The following is a 19,139-nucleotide window of genomic DNA, read 5'->3' as shown; positions in this document are numbered from 1 at the left end:
AACCAAGAGCTCAAACTATTACACTGCCAAAAAAAGCAGCCAAAGCCATGGAATTAGAAACTCCCCAAAATAATACTAATTCCCAAAGCAAGAACACCCTCAAAGCCAAAACATGGGACGAGTCGAAGAAGATGTGGGAGATCGCCGCGCCGGCCATCATCGCCACGGTGGCCCAGTTCTCCATCGGCGTCGTCACCGTGGCCTTCGTGGGCCACCTCGGCGAGCTCGAGCTGGCCGCCGTCTCCATCGTCCAGAACGTCCTCGAGGGTTTCGTCTACGGCATAATGGTTGCTATCCTATGAATTCATTTTACTATGAACTAAAATTAAATTTGATTGTTGAAAAATGATTAGCTAGGAATGGGAAGCGCCCTGGAGACGCTGTGCGGCCAGGCCGTGGGCGGCGGCCAATACGAGATGCTCGGAATCTACCTTCAGAGATCTTGCATCATCACCCTCGTCACGGCAATATTCCTATCGCCGATTTACGTATATACTTCACCGATTTTGAAGCTGCTGAGGCAGAAGAAGGAGATCGCGGAGATGGCGGGGAAGTTCGCGCGGTGGGTGATCCCGCAGCTGTTCGCGTACGCGGTGAATTTCCCGGTGCAGAAGTATCTGCAGGCGCAGAGCAAGATATGGGTGATGACGGTGATATCGGTGTTGGGGCTGGGGTTCCACGCGGTGCTGAATTGGGTGCTGATCACGAGGCTCGGGATGGGGCTGGCGGGGGCGGCGATTGCGGAGAATGTGACGTGGTGGGTGGTGGTGTTGGCGCAGGTGGGTTATGTTTTGTGCGGTTGTTTTAAGGAGTCGTGGACCGGGTTTTCGGTGGCGGCGTTTAAGTCGCTGCTGGGGTTTGTTAAGCTGTCGCTGGCCTCGGCTGTTATGTTGTGGTAATCTCATTGCTAGCTTGAGTTTTAGTTATTTGGGATTTGAGATTTACTACTTTTGTTTTGGTTTGATTATTGATTTGATTGGCAGCTTGGAATTGTGGTATTACACCATTGTCATTCTGATGGTTGGGTGGTTGAAGAATCCTGAGATTGCGGTCGATGCTATATCTATCTGGTTAGATTATGCTACTTAAAATTTAGACAAATTTTAGTGGAGAGAGTTAGTATAGTGAATGAGTTAGTTGATTTACTTAAAATAGTAAAATAAAACGAGATATATCTAATGATGGATGAGTGAAGTATTATTTAGTAAGGATAGTAGTAGCATGGAGTATTAGTTTTTGCAATTTAGATATTTTTGCACGTAAATGTCAATTTTGTTATTAATAGTTCATCTGATAATAGTATTAATAGTGTCTCTGGCGATTAGACTGATGATGTATGTATGTGGACAGCTCCAATTTCATGGTATGGAAAACTGACGTGGCTAGTGGCTACCAGGGCAAACTAAAATCCAGAACTTCCTAGTTGATTGAAAAAACATTGTTTAGTAGGGTAGGAGTATGACATAATCATAAAAATAGAAAAAAAAAATGCAAAGATGAAGTCGAACGTACAAAATGAGTATAAGTTTGTGATATTTTAAAACTAGAATTTGTAACATTTACTACTTGATTTGATCAAAAAACGGCAGCATGAATGTGGAGCTTTGGATATTGATGATCACTCTGGGTTTCAATGCTGCAATAAGGTAACATTCGTAGACCTAGCAAAACTTTAGAAATTGCAAACAGATATTTTGTCACAAAATTTGACATATAGGTTGGGTATTTTAATTGATAGTGTTCGTGTTTCAAATGAACTGGGAGCTAATAATCCGAAAGCTGCGAAATTTGCTGTGATAGTAGCTGTGGTTACATCAACAATATTTGGCATTATATTCACAATTGCAGTTATTGCAACCCAAGACATCTTCCCCAAATTATTTTCTAGCCATAAGGAAGTCATAAGTGAGACATCCAAATTGGCCTATTTTTTGGCAGCAACCATTTTCCTCAACAGCATCCAGCCAATTTTACATGGTACTCCCTCCGTCCCAGAAAGATTGACTCATTTCCTTTTTCACACTCGTTTTGCAAAAATAATAATAAATAGTTAAAGTAGAGAGAGAATAATGTAGAGAATAATAATGTATGATTCTACGTGTGTGACTAAACCAACAATTATTTCCTTGGATATGCATGCAGGGGTGGCAGTTGGGGCCGGGTGGCAGGTCTCGGTTGCTATGATAAACGTAGCTTGCTACTATGTCTTCGGCCTTCCATTTGGTGCATTGCTTGGCTACAAACTCGGCCTTGGTGTCAAAGGGATTTGGATCGGGATGATAGCCGGTTGCTTGCTTCAGACCGTGGTATTGTCACTAAATGTGCTTCGGACTAATTGGGCTAGAGAGGTGTGTGTAAAATAACACTTTGGTTAAATATTGTCATAAATATAATAGTATGATGTTTATTTGTGTAATTTTTGGACTAATTGACAACGAGTTAAATGTTTTTCTAATGCAGGCTTTGCAAGCGGATGAGAGAATTAAGTCTCAAGCCACCTCAAATTTGGCTCAGAATGGGAATGTGGGAAATGGAATGACCACACACAGTCAAGAACCTTAATTAATGATTTGAACATTTATTTTTGGGTTATTTATAATATTTTAATTAATCATATAGTAGCATAGGTTAGAATCTATAGTGAGGAATTTTATTCTCTAGTATAGTGATATTTTGACAAGGTGTGTAATTGGGGGAGAGAATTGAGCCGATTAAGTGGTGAATTAATTCGGACATATTAATAAAGGCAATACAGAAAATGGAGTAATTTTTGTAGGCGGAATGTGCAAATTATACATATATTATTATTATCATCATCATCATTACTATCCCTCCCCATAAATTTACTAATTTAATAAAAATATGTATGTTTATTTATTTGTAATGATCAAATTGACACTGTTTTCTATTATACAGTATACCCTACTTATGCATAATATGAATGCCAAATTAGGTGCTGATAAAAATAAACTACAAGCCCATCGAGTAAAAAAATGTAAACTTGGATTTAGAGTAAATTGAGAGGCCCATCAGGAAATTATAGTACATATAGTAACGAAGTTTATTTTTTATTTTGTGACTGGAAATGATGTCCACATTTTCTCACATTCCATTTTTGGCATTGTTTTATTTTGAGAATGACAAAATATCGATTACAGAAATGATAACATATTTTTATGTGGCGCTACTTCCTCACGGAATGTTGCGCGATGATTAATTTTCACACTTGTTAGTTTCTAAATTCTTAACCACTCAAAAAATAATTCGATGACACGTGTCATCCATTTTGTGATTGGCAATGCGCCATGAAATTTCCCATGATCATACCGCCAAATCAACTCCGTCACTCACTCACTGTGAACAAAATCCAATTCCAGTGTTTGAATTGAGCAGACTTCATCGAGATGGCGATCTCTCTTCAATTTTTCCGCATCTCAACTCCAACCGAGCTCCCGGTGCCGGGGACCAGGTTGTTCCGATGGCGGCGGACTTCCTCGCTCCGGTGCGCCGCCGGCGGAGATGGTGCCTCGTCGTCGGCCGTGGCTTCTGAACCTGCCGAGTTTGACGCCCATGCTTTCCGTCGCAACTTGACGAGGAGTAAGAATTACAATCGGAAGGGGTTTGGGCTTAAAGAGCAGACTCTCCAGCAGATGAGCGAAGAGTTTACAAGTATGATGTTCTGAAATCCCCCAATTTCTGTGTTTTTTTATGAACTTTTTATGTATTTGGGATTAATCTGAAGATTTAACGTTAGAAATGGATCTGAGTATCATGTTAATGCTGATTGACCTGCTTTGACTTATTATACCTACTATTTCTAGTAGCTTTTCTACTATAATTTGCCTTATATTTTTAAGCATATGGTTGTATGCAATGCTATTGGTTGTTTTGGTTACTTATTGAATTTTTGGTGTGTGTGACCATTATTGTGATTTGTTTTCAATTCAGGTGACATAATAAAGAAATTGAAGGAGAATGGGAATGAATATACATGGGGGAATGTTACAGTGAAGCTTGCAGAGTCTTATGGATTTTGCTGGGGGGTGGAGCGTGCGATCCAGATTGCTTTTGAAGCTAGAAGACAATTCCCCTCTGATAACATGTGGCTCACTAATGAAATGATCCATAATCCCACTGTTAATAAGGTTGGTTGTTTACTACTACTACTACTACTACTACTATAATTGATAAACAATTTCGATTTGGTTGATCAAAAACTTCTTTTTGTTTGTTGCCTATTTTTAATCATTTGATATGTGCTGTGGTTGTTGAAGATCTTTGTTCTCAACTTTACTCTTATAGAATGCACTTCTTACTTTTGTTCAGTTAGAAATCTGTATTAGGAAGAAGAAATGCTAGAGGGTTTAATATAGTTAGTTATCTAACTTTCCATCTGCAGATGCTTGAAGATATGGAAGTACAAACTATTCCCGTAAATGAGGGGAAGAAAGAATTTGAACTTGTTAATGAGGGTGATGTTGTGGTATTACCTGCTTTTGGAGCTGCCGTCGATGAGATGAGGATTTTGAGTGAAAAGAATGTTCAAATAGTTGACACAACTTGTCCATGGGTGTCTAAGGTACTTCCCTCTTCCCCACCCAACAGCTTTAAGAATTAGTCATTCCTTTTTATGTTAACATGTTTGGTATTTGATAGGTCTGGAATACTGTTGATAAGCACAAGAAAAAAGATTATACATCGATAATCCATGGTAAATATAATCATGAAGAAACCGTGGCTACTGCTTCTTTTGCTCGGACGTATATCATTGTGAAGAACATTAAAGAGGTAAGTTGGAACTTCCGCTTCATCGCTTTTAAGCTCTGGATGTGATAGAGCATTGTTGTTTATGTAGACATGATTGTGCAGGCAACGTATGTATGCGACTACATCTTGGGTGGTGGACTTGATGGATCTAGCTCTACTAGAGAGGCATTTCTCGAGGTAAGATGATTGTCACCTGCTGATATTAGTCATTTATTTTATGCTGGGAATGGATTTCATGTGGCATAGTTCTTGTGCAGAAATTTAAGTTTGCAGTATCCAAGGGATTTGACCCAGATAAGGATCTTGAGAAAGTTGGTATTGCAAATCAAACTACTATGTTAAAAAGTGAAACAGAGGAAATTGGTCAGTGTTCATCACCCCAAAACATCTTACTTAAAGCGTTTTCACCATGTGGCTTCATTGCTAATTCTGTATCATGTAGGAAAATTAATCGAGAGGACCATGATGCGCAAGTATGGAGTCAAAAATACTACTGACCACTTCATGAGTTTCAACACCATTTGCGATGCAACTCAAGTAAAATCTCTCCCTGAATGCTATTTCTCAGTTGTGTGTTTTTCTTGTAAAATAGATGTAAAGAGGGATATACATATATTTGGGGTCTATCTAGACTAGTATCACTAACATATAACCATACTTTGTTTATTTAGGAAAGGCAAGATGCAATGTATAAATTGGTTGAAGATAAGGTTGATTTGATGGTAGTGGTTGGCGGATTTAACTCAAGTAACACTTCGCACCTACAAGAAATTGCAGAGTTTCGTGGGATCCCATCGTATTGGGTTGATGGTGGGAAAAGGATAGGTCCTGGAAACAAAATCAGCCACAAGCTGTTGGTATGCCTTGTTTTTATCTTTGTCTTTTGGATGTGTTGAACTTTTTATGATTGTCGTCTAAATTATTTTTCACACAGCATGGCGAGTTGGTGGAGAAAGAGAATTGGCTACCGGAGGGTCCTATTAAAATTGGTGTTACATCAGGTGCATCAACTCCTGACAAAGTGAGTTTCCACAATATGCTGCAACTGCACTTGCTACTTATGCACCTGCCAATAATGTTTTCTTGTGAATATTCTCATACAGGTTGTTGAAGATGTTCTGAAAAAGGTGTTTCTCTTGAAGCGCGATGAAGTATTGCAAACTGGTTCGTGATTCCACATTAGCTCGAAATAGATCAACACAGTTAGGTGAGTGGAAGTTCCTTGCTAGTTGTATATATATATGTATATACAGAGTTATTGTAAACTTTATGTGAATGGTTTTAATGGGAGTTGGCTTTGATAATAAGCAAATGTATGTAATAATCTCATCAAAACCAAATACAGATGTTCAGTTAAAAACAAGGATATTAAGTGGGCTTTGAAAACCATTATTGGGCCTTTTAAATCATGAAAATTCTTTAAAATTACAACGACCACCATTTATCACTAAACATAAATTAACAAAAATTATATATACAAAATGCCCTTAAAATTTTAAATCGATTTTTATTTAAGCCGGTTATCTTATAAGTTATTATTCCTTTACTTAAATGCCCTTTTGTTATATTTGTAAAGTTAAATCAATATCAAATTACATTGATTTTATATGGAAATGGAGTATGAAAATATCAAATATAGATAATCACTACAAAAAAGGTGCCATTTATTTAGAGGAATCGCATAAATTGAGTTACACTAAGAAATTGGATGACAACATTTTTATTTCCCTAAAGCCTTAAGAAGTGTATTTGATAATAAAATAATTGTGGAATACTATTACGGTATTATTTTGTTAGATGGCAAGCAAAGCATTAATAATTATATAATACGGAGTAATAAAATAAGTGAACTGTGAAATATTATTATTATTATTTATTAAAAGATAACACTAAGAAATTAAGTATATATACATGTAATTATTTTTATAATTTAAAATTATAAGAATTATTTAATAATGAAATAATTAGATGTGAAATAGTAATATTATTTCATTGAAGGATAACAATAAGAGATTAAGTATATATGAAGTAGCCATTTTTTATAATGGGAAATTAAAAATTATTTAACAAAAAATATCTGGATGCAAATGACTGATTATTTCATTAAATAGTAACACTAATAAATTAAGTATATATATATATATAATTATTTTTATAACTTAAAATTGTAAAAGTTATTTAATAATAAAATAATTGAATGTGAATGGTTATTATTAAATTGTTGGATGATAACATTAAGAAATAAGTATATATGCATATAGTCATTTTTAAAATTTTAAATTTTTAAAATGATTTAATAATAAAATAATTGAATGTGAAATACTATATTACTTCTTTGGATGATAATACAAATAATTAAGTATATATGTGCATGTAGTCGTTTTTATGAATTAGAATTTTAAGAACAATTTAATAATAAATAATTGGATATGAATAAATATGATTATTTCGTTTGATGGTATACTAAGATATTAAGTATATATATGCTTGTGGTCATTTTTCAATTTGAAAATTTAAATATTATTTAATAATAAAGTAATTGGATGTGAATGACAATGATTAACTTGTTGGTCAATAACACTAAGGAAATTAAGTATACATACATATAGTTGTTTTTATTACTTGGAAATTAGATGTGAAATAATACTATTATTTCGTTGGATTATAACATTAAGAAATTAAGTATACATTCATGTAGTCATTTTTATAACTTGAAGTTTCCAGAACTATTTAATAACAAAATAATTGGATGTGACTGACTATGATAATTTTATTTGATGGTAACACTATAAAATTAAATACATATGCAAGTAATCATTTTTATAATTTAGAGATTTAAAAATTAGTACTCCCTCCGTCCCTCTACAGTAGAAGCGTTTCATTTCCAGCACTCGTTTTGAAAAAAATGATAATAAATAGTTAAAGTAGAGAAAAAGAAAACTAAGAGAAATAATAATATAGAGAAGACTCCTATCTATATTGTTTTCTCTTTTACTTTACTCCTTCTCCATTTTAACTATTTGTTATCATTTTTCCAAAACGAGTGCTCAAAATGAAATGCCTCTACTACAGAGGGACGGAGGGAGTATTTAATAATAAAATATTTGGATGTGAACGACTATGATAAATCGTTGGATGATAGCACTAAGAAAGTATACATGTATATAGTCGTTTTTATAACTTAGAATTTTAAGAGTTATTTAATTATAAAATAATTGGAAGCGGAATACTAATATTATTATTTTTGATGATAAAACAAGAATTTAAGTATATATGCATGTAGTCATTTTTTATCATTTAAAATTTTAAAAATTATTTAATAATAAAATAATTGGATGCGAATGATTGTGATTGTTTCGTGTGATGATGATACTAAGAAATTAAGAAATCAAAATATACACATGAATTTAAAAAATAAGGAATCAGATTATTTTCTCAGACAGAATCTTAGCAACCAAGCGTGGCCTAAGAACTTAAGCATATATCCAAGTAGTCGTTTTTATAATTTAGAATTTCAAGAATTATTTAAAATAAAATAATTGAGTGTGAAATACTATTATTACTTATTTGGATGATAACACTAATAAATTAAGTATATATATGCATGTAATCGTTTTTATAACTTAGAATTTTAAGAATTATTTAATGATAAAATAATTGGATGTGAACGACTGTAATTATTTCCTTTGATGGTAACAATAAGAAATTAACTATATATGCATGTAGTCATTTTTTGTAATTTAGAAATTTAAAAATTACTGTGTTAATAATAAAGTAGTTGAATGTAAATGACTATGACTAAATTGTTGAACAAGAACACTAAAGAAAGTATGTATATATGCATGTAATCATTTTTAAAATTTAAATTTTTAAATTTTTTTTAATAACAAAATACTAATCTTATTTTTTTGATGATAGCACTAATAATTATGTACATATATGATGTAGTAATTTTTTATAATCAGAAATTTAAAAATCATGAAGAAATAAAACAATTGGATGCGAATAACTATGATTATTTCGTTTGATGACAATACTAATTAAGAAGTTAAGTATATGCATGTAGTAGTTTATAAATTAGAATTTTAAGAATAATTCAATATAAAAAATTAATTGGATGTGAAATACTATTATTATTTATTTTGACGGTAACACTTAGAAATTAAGTATACATGCATATAGTCATTTTTTATAATTTAGAAATCTAAAAATTATTTAATTACTATAATTGGATTCGAATGACTATGATTATTTTGTTTGATGATAACACTAAAAAATTAAGTATTATGCATGTAATCGTTTATATACCTTGGAATTTTAAAAATTATTTAATAATAAGATTATTATTTTGCTTAATGGTAACACTAAGAAATTAAGTTGCATGAAGAAATCCTCATTGTTGTTAATGAAAGAAGAAATTATGCCACTAATACATGTTATCTACATAATTGATTGCAAAGATTTAAATTGTTTCCAAAATTTGTAAATGTTGATTAAGGTAAACTTAATTTTCCCTAACGTGCCTAGAGGGGTAAGTATGTAATGCATTAATATAATTAATCATGATATATTTTTTGTAAATATAAAATACCTAAAATGTCCAATTCTGTGCATACAATTTTTGTTAATTTTTCACTACTCTTATTCTATTATTACAGTTGTTTTTTTTAAGAAAATCAACCACCGTTACTTGACATTTTTGTTTATTAGAGAATGTGTTCTAAAGTCATTAAACTCATTACTCAAGATATATTTATTATTCAACTAAAAATTAATTTACTATTGATGGTTCAAAATATTAGTAGTAATAAATATGAACGAAATATTATAATTATTTTTTAACCATTAGCCGGTCAATTATATAGGACGGATTTTTTTAAAGAAAAACTATAAGAGTAAATATTTAATATCGTTATGCAGGAATTGACGAAAGGCGGCTAGTTAGTCAAGGATTTGAAAGTCGAAAAAACACACAAATTAAACATGAATTTGACTTTCTTTTTTTTTCTTCCTTGAGAATGTATTCTTAATTTAACAATGATTAATGTGTTTCTTTCAATTTAGAAGTGCAGTAGTATTTGTACAATTTATTTTCAAGTTAAAAAATTTAAAATCCAATTACCGTCATCAACTATAATAATGAAACATTTAGTTTCCAAAAAAAAGGAATATGGAGTTGAAAGAAAGTTGTGACTATGTGAAATGATTAATCAAGACTGCCGATTTTTTCATTATATCAATTAAATTCTAAACTGGCGGCGTTATTTTATTAGGTTTGGTCGAACACTAATTATTTAAGAGTGAACTGCACCAAAAGGCCCCTAACTTTTCGCTTTATAACATCAGAGGCCCCTAACTTTTAAAAATACCATCACAGGGATCTGACAAAACATATAATCACAAATCGTGTATATTTTACCATTTTTCGGACGAAAATGCCCAAATGGGGTGAAGGGCAGTTTAGACCATTTGATTGCATTAGGCTGCACCCCTATGACTGCATTTGCAGGTGCGGTCTTGTCAAGCACATGTGTAATCATAATTCCATTTATATTTTTCAATTCTGTTTCATTATTTCTTCCCTCAATTTTCGTTTCATCTACCCCTTTCAAGTTCTACTCAAATTCTTCTTTCTCTCTCAAAACAGTATACGCGATTTTACCTTCTTCGGCATCGGGCAATTTAGGGGATTTCATATCTTCGCTAGCCGTTCGGGATCTCGAATTTAGTGGATTTCATCTGGATTTTGCTGAATTTAGGGTATCAAAGAGGGTTTTAGGCGATTTCCGTTGGAATTTTATTTTGCAATTGTTGGTTGATTTTTTTTGGTTGTATGGTTACTGTCGGGCATTTGAAAATTATTTTTGCAATTCTTGGTCGATTTGATTTTTGTATTGTCAAACTGAATTGAATTCAGGTCGTTACGCAATGTCTTCTTCTTCTACTCAATCGTTCGGCTCAAGCTTCAATTGGAATTGGCCTCGTCCAGAAATTGTGAAGTGTAATCACGATCTTGAGGCCGAGCTCGTTACATCTAGGACGACTGCTAACCCGGGTAGACGTTACTATCGCTGCCCTATATGGAAGGTTAAAACCATGTATTTTGATCGTGTTGTCCATTAATTTTGTTGGCATAAAGATTAATGAGAAATTATTATGCAGGACGATGACTGCAAGTTTTTTCGATGGTTTGATGCGAGTCTATCCCCAAGTCAAGACAGTTATTTTCAGAGAGTGAAACTTGAGCGAGACCAATTTGAAGCTGAACTTCGAAGCAAATCTCTACTCGAAGGTGTGCTGCACGAGAAATTGCGCTTGAAAACCGTGGAGTTTGAAGACTTGAAGCTACAACTGGGTATGAAAACTGAAGAGTGTGACGCATTGGCGGTGAAAATTGGTCAGATGGCAACAACTCTCCGACGCTTAAAAAACACAATCTTGTTCTTATGTATTGTAATTTTTCTACTGTTATAACAATGCTATGTCGTGTTCACTCCGTGGTTCATTTCTGAAATCACAAACTGAAATCCTGATCGACTACGCTTTGCTTTGTTGCTATTCATATATGTCTGAAAGCCACGAATGAGGTTACACAACTATGACTGAAATCACAAACCATGTACACAAATGAATACTACCAAACTGAAATCACAATTGAAGTTACTCAAATATGATTGAAATCACAAACCATGTACACAAATGAATACTACCAAACTGAAATCACAAATGAAGTTACGCAAATATGATTGAAATCACAAACCATGTACACAAATGAATACTACCAAACTATCACTGAAGTCACAAATGAAGTTACTCAAATATGATTGAAATCACAAAGCGACGTACGTTATCCACAAAAATATCACCACCAAAATTTTTCCACAGAACTTTACTTCCACCAAAATACTAGTCTGTTACAAAATAGTTTGTACCATACAAATCATACTATTCATATCATCACTGACACAAATTGTTCAACCCATCCGAAACAAACCAACGTTAATAAGTAAAGGCCATCAATCTTGATCACCGCGGCGGCCGCATCTCTGAGGATGAGTCCTTGTCCGACTGCTTGGTCTCGGATTCGAAACATTAGACTGCAACAATTAATAGTGTAGTAAGTATACATGCTTAAGCACTGTGTACAATTACATAATATAGTTGCATATGCTTACTGCATAGTACCTCTTGGCGTTGGGGATTGTTTGACGATTCAGGTAAAGTACTGTCACCATGTTCACGCGAAGTCTCCCCAACCTGAGAACGGGCATCTGTCCGAGGATCATTGCTGCATGTCCTCCTATTATGACGAACTTGAACGGGGTAAACTTTATGCCATTCTTCTTCAATGCCTCCAAACCCTCCAAATCCTGAAGGTCATCAACATCTTGTAGCTCGTCCGCAAGTTCTTCCTCGAAAAGTGGGTTGTTTGTCATGGTCCTCTTGTCCACATAGGGCGAAAACTTCCTCCGTGTTCACCATGGCTAACCTGTTCATTAACGTCTTCAACCTCAACCTCAACTCCACATTCGCATTCATGGACATCTCCTTGTCCAACAACACCAACCACTGGTTCATTCCCTTCAACATCAAACACAACAGCTTCTGCTTGCTCTGCACTACATGATGCAAATGCATCCATCAAATTCTTACGGGCAGCCTCCTCTTGCCTCTTCCATTCGCGATGTTTGTCTTCTAAACTCGTGGTCAAATACTCTTCAAACTCAAGATCCCTAGGGTACCACTCAAGCAACAGTAATGGTGCCGATGGTTTCCTCTGCTCCTCCTGGTGTTGTTTCTTCATTTTCGGTTTACTCTTCGGCACAATTGGGTTCGGTTCGTCAAGTTCTTCAATGACCACAGTGGGTTTTTTTACTAGTATTCACAAATTTTAGCAACTCCTCCGCTTCTTCAGCAAGGCGGCCGCCTGTGTTATCTCGACAACATATATGTGAACTAGCTTTGTGCTAGTAGCTGCGACTTTGAGAAAAGGACCCAGATGTGCATCGTCAATTATGGGCAGCAATGGGCCTCCTATTTCCACGCCACTACAACCAGCACTGTATGTTGGATGAACGTAATAGTACTCACATATGAGCTTCCTATTGTAACCCAACCGCACTACCATGCCTGCCAGATCTACGAAATCGAACTGACGAATCCAGCAATAGTCAAAGAATGTCAGTTGCCCCCCAACATACTTCTTCTTTCCATTGATTTCGAAGATTGACCCTCCGTGATGAAAACCGACGGAAAACATCCTGGGATGGTCCCCTGTTATGGTTTGTACAGAGTTAGCAAACGTCCAAATTTAAACCAACTTTTTTCACATATAAAGTCCTAAATCACAGTCCAAACAATTTCCCAAACGAGGACATCAAAACAGTTTCACAAATCAACCAATTTTCGGAGCCCTAAATCACAATCAAAAACCTTGAAACCAATTTTAAATTTGAACTTACTATATTCTTCTTCCGGATAGAAGAAATCAAGCAGAGGATCGCGAATGCTCCACGTTTCTGGGTCTACGTCGATTATCTCCGGTCCCCCGACCCCTTCTACTGTGTCTAGGTGATGCCGGAGGTGATTGTGACGAAGACGATGGAGTCGCCGGCTTCTTTTTTCGCCTAGAAGAACTACGAGCGGAGGACGCTCTAGCAGCACTTCGTCTCCGTTTTGGAGCCATTGATGAAAAGGATTAAAATGGCATGAAATGCAGAGGCGATAGGCAGAGGCTAATTATTTTGGCGAAATGGCAAATTGATGAAGTGAAGGTGGAATTGGAGGGAAAAAATATAGAGAAGCCTGGCGAAATGTTTTGGAATGGCAAAAATTTGTGAAATTTCAATGCAGGTCCGATTGCAATTCATGCGTGTGAAAATAATAGGGGACAACAAGCAATGCAACCTGTCACACCAATTGCAATTCGATGTCCCGTCAACAGTGCTGCAGCTGACACAGCACTGACGGCCATGCAAAAGCCCGATTTTGCCCTTACTGAGGGTCTAATGGTCCGAAAAAACACGATTTGTGATTATATGTTTTGTCAGATCCCTGTGGTGGTATTTTTAAAAGTTAAGGGCCTCTGATGTTATAAGGCGAAAAGTCAGGGCCCTTTGGTGCAGTTCAGTCATCATTTAAATATGTTTGGCGGAGTAGCAACATTAGAATAAAAATTTAGACAAAAGAAAGAAAACATGACCAACGTTTTTTGTGGTTTGAAGTGAAATATTTATATGCACCTTCACTTGCACTTGCCAGTTGCCCCATGCCACTTGACTCTTTATTAATTATTATAAATACATGATAAGTATATATTGACTGAACATGTGCAAGTGACGCTATATTATCAGCCGACGGTAGTTGCAAAAACTATTGCGCACACACACATTAACAAAGTGTTTAGCAACACTATTAATAGTAATACACCACCTATAGTTGGCAAAGTGTTTAAAATATTAATAAGCACACACACATTAACAAAGTTATAATGCCATCCCCTCGTCTACTGTGATCTAGAGGCATCACATACCTATATAGGAGTATTTGTGAAAATATTACTATATTGATATAGGGGTTAATCAATTGCTAACTAACACCTTAATTGCTAACTACAACTAAATTAAAATCATAAGATTTATAGGGATTTAGTGGTCTATAAATTGTCCTGTGTAATTTTGTTTATTATTATTTAAAATTAAAAAGATAAGATGAATCACCAAATTTAGGATTTTGGAAAAACTGTCAATATAGTGTATAAAAAATATCAATACGATTATTATGTCAACACAATTTAACATTGACACTGTATATGTATTACATTGATATATTATGAGTGCTATGTTGATATTATCTGCTTGTCAAAAAATTCGAAAGTTCATGATTTTTTTAAAATTTTGATATGGAAACATATGCAATTGGGATCTCGTTGGAATTCTTATAAAATTATCTTTAATTTGATATATGTTGTATGAAAAAATAATTTAAATTAAAATAATTATAATCATTTAAAGTTTAAAGATATTTTTCAAAAGTTGGTTATAACTTAGTTAACAATTTAAGATTTAGTTAACGATGTAACGTACCCTTAACCTATAATTGTAGAAAATAGTAATAATTAAAAGTTGGATTGCTATTAAAAATGCATATACTAATATACCAGCTTAATAAAGGAAGTGTTTGGTAAGTAGTCGTACAAAGAATAAAAGAGAAATTATTATTTAAATTATATTTTTTATTCACTGTTAGTCGACCCTATAATTTTTGAAAATTGAAATATAAAATTACAATTTACAGTCTTTGCAATATTGTCTTATCTAATCAAAATCAAAATTATTTGACAAAATAATATGATACTATGATAAAAATATCGCATTGTTTTAGACCAATCTCCATTGTTTTAATTATCTCTGAAAATTGTTTTAGACCAATCTCCATTGTTTTAATTATCTCTGAAAATATAATGATAAGTTACTTTGTTCAAAACAACGCTGTTTATCATATTAGTTTTGATTTTGATAAAAAAGATAACGAAATTAAAATTACAATTAAAAAAAATATCTAGTTTTGTTTCACAAATTTATTTATCTTTAACTTAACATTCAGGCAATTGACTAAAAATTCAAATTCATACAAAAGTTCAATTAATTTGACCATTACATGATGATAGGTGCTGTAGCAGTCACACTTAACACATTGAACAAATTTAATTTCTCCAAACAAGTTAAGAATCTGCCAACGTCAAACATCGTGTTTCGTGGAATCAGATTAGGATATATGGCAGAGCGACAAATACCAAAAAAATTGGGAAATCAAATCCAATTAAAAATTACTAATAATCGTTTAGTTTAATTAAGTTGAGTTGGCGAAGATGCGTCAGCATTTACAACATTAAATAAATGCAACACGCCAAAAACGAGTTCATTCAATTTATTAGGCAACAGATAAATTGCGCAGTCCACTGCAATTCGCCTACAATCAACCCCTTCCCATGGCGATCTCTCTGCAATTCTGTCGCATCTCGACGACAACTGAAATCCCTTTGCCCAAGGCCAAGTTTTCCCAGCTACGGAGGCCTTCTTTCCTCCGCTGCTCCGCCGCCAGAGGTGGCGATGCCTCCTCCTCCGCCGTGGAAGCTGAATCCGCCGATTTTGACTCCAAAGTTTTCCGTCACAACCTCACGAGGAGTAAGAATTACAATCGGAAGGGGTTCGGGCATAAAGAGGAGACTCTCGAGCAAATGAGCCAAGAGTTTACGAGTATGACTTCCTAGATTTCTCCAATTTCGCATTTGTTTTTAGTTTGTTGGACATAAACGTGATTTTTTTAGCTTGATCCGTTCAGGAATCTAATTTTAGTCTGTTAGTGCTGATGAATCGATGATCCTGCGTTCGCTTACCTACTAGTTTTAGTGATTTTATGGAAAAACGCTACCTGTTGTTATGATTAATGTTTTGTGTATGTGATATTAGTTATTTTGTTGATTTGCTTATGATTCGTGACGTTTTTGGTGAGTGATCGATTATTTTCTGGATAATTTCAGGTGATATTATTAAGAAATTGAAGGAGAACGGTTACCAATACACATGGGGGAATGTTACAGTGAAGCTTGCTGAAGCATATGGATTCTGCTGGGGAGTCGAGCGCGCGGTTCAGATCGCTTATGAAGCTAGAAAACAGTTTCCATCTGAGAACATCTGGCTGACTAATGAAGTCATCCATAACCCCACGGTTAATGAGGTTTGTTGTTTACTTCAACCTTCTTTTCGATATAGAGGGTTCCATTTAAACTTGTTTATGTTGTGGTAGACCTTCTTCTGTGCATATCTTTTGTGGAGATGTTATTGGCTTGTAGCAATCCCTGTGCTTTTCATGGTTCAAGGTCGTGCAGTTAAATATTCATGGCTCTGTGCATTTGTATATGAGGATCTATCAACTGCAACCTCTTGCAATCTGATCAGTTATAAGCACTTCTAAATTTCTATACCTCTTCTAATTTTGGATTGACCGGTCATATGACCAGTTGATTTTTCTGAATTGTGTTTGTTTGAGTTGGTATGTGTATAAGAATTGACCATTGAGGGTCTTTGATATCAATATCACTCAGTATTTGGAAGACCGAATTTTTAATTAATAGACAGTTACTAACTGAAATTTTCACCCCAGAGGCTTGAAGATATGAATGTAAAGATTATCCCTCATCACAATGGGAAGAAAAAATTTGATGTGGTTGACAAGGGTGATGTGGTGGTATTGCCTGCTTTCGGAGCTGCTGTTGATGAGATGAGGATTCTGAATGACAAAAATGTTCAAATTGTTGATACAACTTGCCCATGGGTGTCTAAGGTATTTCCCCACTTTCCTACCCCTAATTTCTATTTGAAGTATTATTTCCTATATTAATTTATATGTGTTTCTGCTATAAGGTTTGGAATACTGTTGAAAAGCACAAGAAAGGAGAGTATACTTCTATAATCCATGGTAAATATTCTCATGAAGAGACTGTGGCCACTGCTTCTTTTGCCGGGAAATTTGTCATTGTCAAGAACATGAAAGAGGTAGTTTGAAATTTCTGTTTCGTTTTAAGTTCTATATGCAATAGATCACCAGCATATTAATAGACATGACAACACACTGCAGGCCACATATGTATGTGACTACATCTTGGGTGGTGGACTCGATGGATCCAGCTCTACTAAAGAAGCATTTCTTGAGGTAGGCTATTATAACACACTAATATAGTATTTACTTATATGCTTGGATTTCATGTGACATGTTTTTTCTGCAGAAATTTAAATTTGCGATATCCAAGGGATTTGACCCTGACAAGGATTTTGAGAAAGTTGGTATTGCAAACCAAACTACTATGTTGAAGGGAGAAACAGAGGATATTGGTCAGTGATCACTCTGCAGTATGATGCTTAAAAATTTGCACTATGTGACTTGCATTGCTAATACTTTTATTCTGCAGGAAAATTAGTTGAGAGGACCATTATGCGGAAGTACGGGGTGGAAAATGCTACCGAACACTTCATAAGTTTCAACACTATTTGTGATGCAACTCAGGTAAAATATTTCTCTCAATAAATTGTTATTTGCTACTCTTGTATAACTCCAAGTGTTGCCTCGTATGCACTATTGGGTTTTATGGACTCAATGACAGTGCAACTCTTTCACTTGTTTTGGGATCCAAAAGACTGCTTATTCTTGTGTGTGTCAGTATGTGTGTGTGTGCATGCACCATAGAGAAATATCTGAAAGTGCTTTTATTGTCGTGTATCCATCTCAAATGTTTATTTTCAGAACACATGACAGACAGAGCTGTTCTTTACATATCATTCAGCTCAACACATTTTGCTTTGTACCTATATTTAGGAACGGCAAGATGCAATGTACAAATTGGTTGATGATCCAGTTGATCTCATCCTAGTCGTTGGAGGATGGAACTCAAGTAACACATCACACCTACAAGAAATTTCAGAATTGCGTGGAATTCCATCATATTGGGTTGACACAGAGAAGAGGATAGGCCCTGGAAACAAAATTAGTCACAAATTGATGGTATGTCTTCTTATCAATCTTATCTTATCCCATGATTCACTCTGAGCTGAAAATCCATCTTTTAAACTCTAAATGATTATCACTATAGCATGGCGAGTTGGTGGAGAAAGAGAACTGGTTGCCAGAGGGTCCTGTCACAATTGGTGTTACATCCGGTGCATCCACTCCTGACAAGGTGAGTCTACTCCGTTCTTGTTTCCCATACCAAGCCACAAACTTATTTGCAACTAGTGATAACCATCTTGATATGGGATTCCGGGCATCTGCATCTCCTCTGATTTCACGGGTTACAATTATGCCACTCTTGCAAGTACGCTTACTACATTCAATGATGCTAATATGTCTTCTTTACTTTTCCCTGTTATCGTATCTAGGTTGTTCAAGATGTTCTGGAAAAGGTTTTCAAGTTAAAGAATGCGGAACTATTGCAATCGGCTTAAACTCTGCTACGTGGTTCAACATTGCTGTGATCAGTTGGAATCCATCTGTTGGTTAAGCAGAGTAGTGCATCTTGTTTCCCTGCTCTGTGTAAACCATATGTAGATGTCTGTATCAATATCGCGTAAACTAAAGTTCGCTGCCTTCCTTTCCACTCGGATGTGCTCTCTCTGTAAGGAAAGTATGCGCGAATACTATGCTTTGATGATAAAGAAATTTTAAGTGTGATAGCATGCTCTGTGGCTGTAGAAGCAGTAGTTTTGTTCTCGGTTACAATAAAATTATGTACTTTTGTAATAAAACAACCTGCTAGTTATGGGGAAATATGATATCGAATACTACAAAAAATTAAGAATATATGCTATGAGTGTTAT

General features: G+C 34.8%; 3 protein-coding genes across 4 annotated transcripts; all 3 read left to right on the top strand.

The window, feature by feature from the left end:
• Positions 1-2,764, top strand: LOC121746847 (protein DETOXIFICATION 33-like). Of its 2 annotated transcripts, none has more exons than XM_042140788.1 (7): positions 1-287; positions 354-895; positions 984-1,070; positions 1,590-1,646; positions 1,739-1,977; positions 2,143-2,348; positions 2,461-2,764. In XM_042140788.1, exons 1-7 carry the CDS (start codon positions 48-50, stop codon positions 2,560-2,562), a joined length of 1,473 nt encoding a protein of 490 aa, XP_041996722.1. In that variant the 5' UTR covers positions 1-47; the 3' UTR covers positions 2,563-2,764. The 2 variants fall into 2 exon arrangements, with proteins under 2 accessions (XP_041996722.1, XP_041996723.1); XM_042140789.1 differs by having other exon boundaries at positions 2-287; positions 358-895.
• Positions 2,765-3,325: 561 nt separating this feature from the next.
• On the top strand, positions 3,326-6,074 carry LOC121749809 (4-hydroxy-3-methylbut-2-enyl diphosphate reductase, chloroplastic-like). The gene is made up of 10 exons (XM_042144455.1): positions 3,326-3,669; positions 3,949-4,145; positions 4,400-4,579; positions 4,657-4,788; positions 4,870-4,944; positions 5,025-5,130; positions 5,210-5,304; positions 5,439-5,624; positions 5,702-5,788; positions 5,871-6,074. The coding sequence occupies exons 1-10, from the start codon at positions 3,405-3,407 to the stop codon at positions 5,937-5,939; spliced, it is 1,392 nt and encodes a 463-aa protein (XP_042000389.1). The 5' UTR covers positions 3,326-3,404; the 3' UTR covers positions 5,940-6,074.
• Positions 6,075-15,693: 9,619 nt separating this feature from the next.
• Positions 15,694-19,122, top strand: LOC121748224 (4-hydroxy-3-methylbut-2-enyl diphosphate reductase, chloroplastic-like). Its single transcript, XM_042142454.1, has 10 exons — positions 15,694-16,025; positions 16,310-16,506; positions 16,933-17,112; positions 17,193-17,324; positions 17,407-17,481; positions 17,555-17,660; positions 17,738-17,832; positions 18,142-18,327; positions 18,416-18,502; positions 18,702-19,122. The coding sequence occupies exons 1-10, from the start codon at positions 15,758-15,760 to the stop codon at positions 18,765-18,767; spliced, it is 1,392 nt and encodes a 463-aa protein (XP_041998388.1). The 5' UTR covers positions 15,694-15,757; the 3' UTR covers positions 18,768-19,122.
• The last annotated feature ends 17 nt before the right edge of the window (positions 19,123-19,139 follow it).

The sequence above is a fragment of the Salvia splendens genome, chromosome 9, assembly GCF_004379255.2.
Source record: "Salvia splendens isolate huo1 chromosome 9, SspV2, whole genome shotgun sequence".
Classification (NCBI taxonomy): Eukaryota; Viridiplantae; Streptophyta; class Magnoliopsida; order Lamiales; family Lamiaceae; genus Salvia; species Salvia splendens.
Note: the sequence above shows the minus strand (reverse complement) of the source record. Positions and strands in the feature narration are given on the sequence as shown.

Coding starts and splice junctions, on each gene's coding strand:
- LOC121746847 (XM_042140788.1), top strand. CDS start 48: ATGGAATTAGAAACTCCCCAAAATAATACTAATTCCCAAAGCAAGAAC. Junction 896..983: donor GCCTCGGCTGTTATGTTGTG/GTAATCTCATTG, acceptor TTTGATTGGCAG/CTTGGAATTGTGGTATTACA. Junction 1,978..2,142: donor CATCCAGCCAATTTTACATG/GTACTCCCTCCG, acceptor ATATGCATGCAG/GGGTGGCAGTTGGGGCCGGG.
- LOC121749809 (XM_042144455.1), top strand. CDS start 3,405: ATGGCGATCTCTCTTCAATTTTTCCGCATCTCAACTCCAACCGAGCTC. Junction 4,146..4,399: donor ATAATCCCACTGTTAATAAG/GTTGGTTGTTTA, acceptor TTCCATCTGCAG/ATGCTTGAAGATATGGAAGT. Junction 4,945..5,024: donor CTAGAGAGGCATTTCTCGAG/GTAAGATGATTG, acceptor GTTCTTGTGCAG/AAATTTAAGTTTGCAGTATC.
- LOC121748224 (XM_042142454.1), top strand. CDS start 15,758: ATGGCGATCTCTCTGCAATTCTGTCGCATCTCGACGACAACTGAAATC. Junction 17,482..17,554: donor CTAAAGAAGCATTTCTTGAG/GTAGGCTATTAT, acceptor TTTTTTCTGCAG/AAATTTAAATTTGCGATATC. Junction 17,661..17,737: donor GGGAGAAACAGAGGATATTG/GTCAGTGATCAC, acceptor TTTATTCTGCAG/GAAAATTAGTTGAGAGGACC.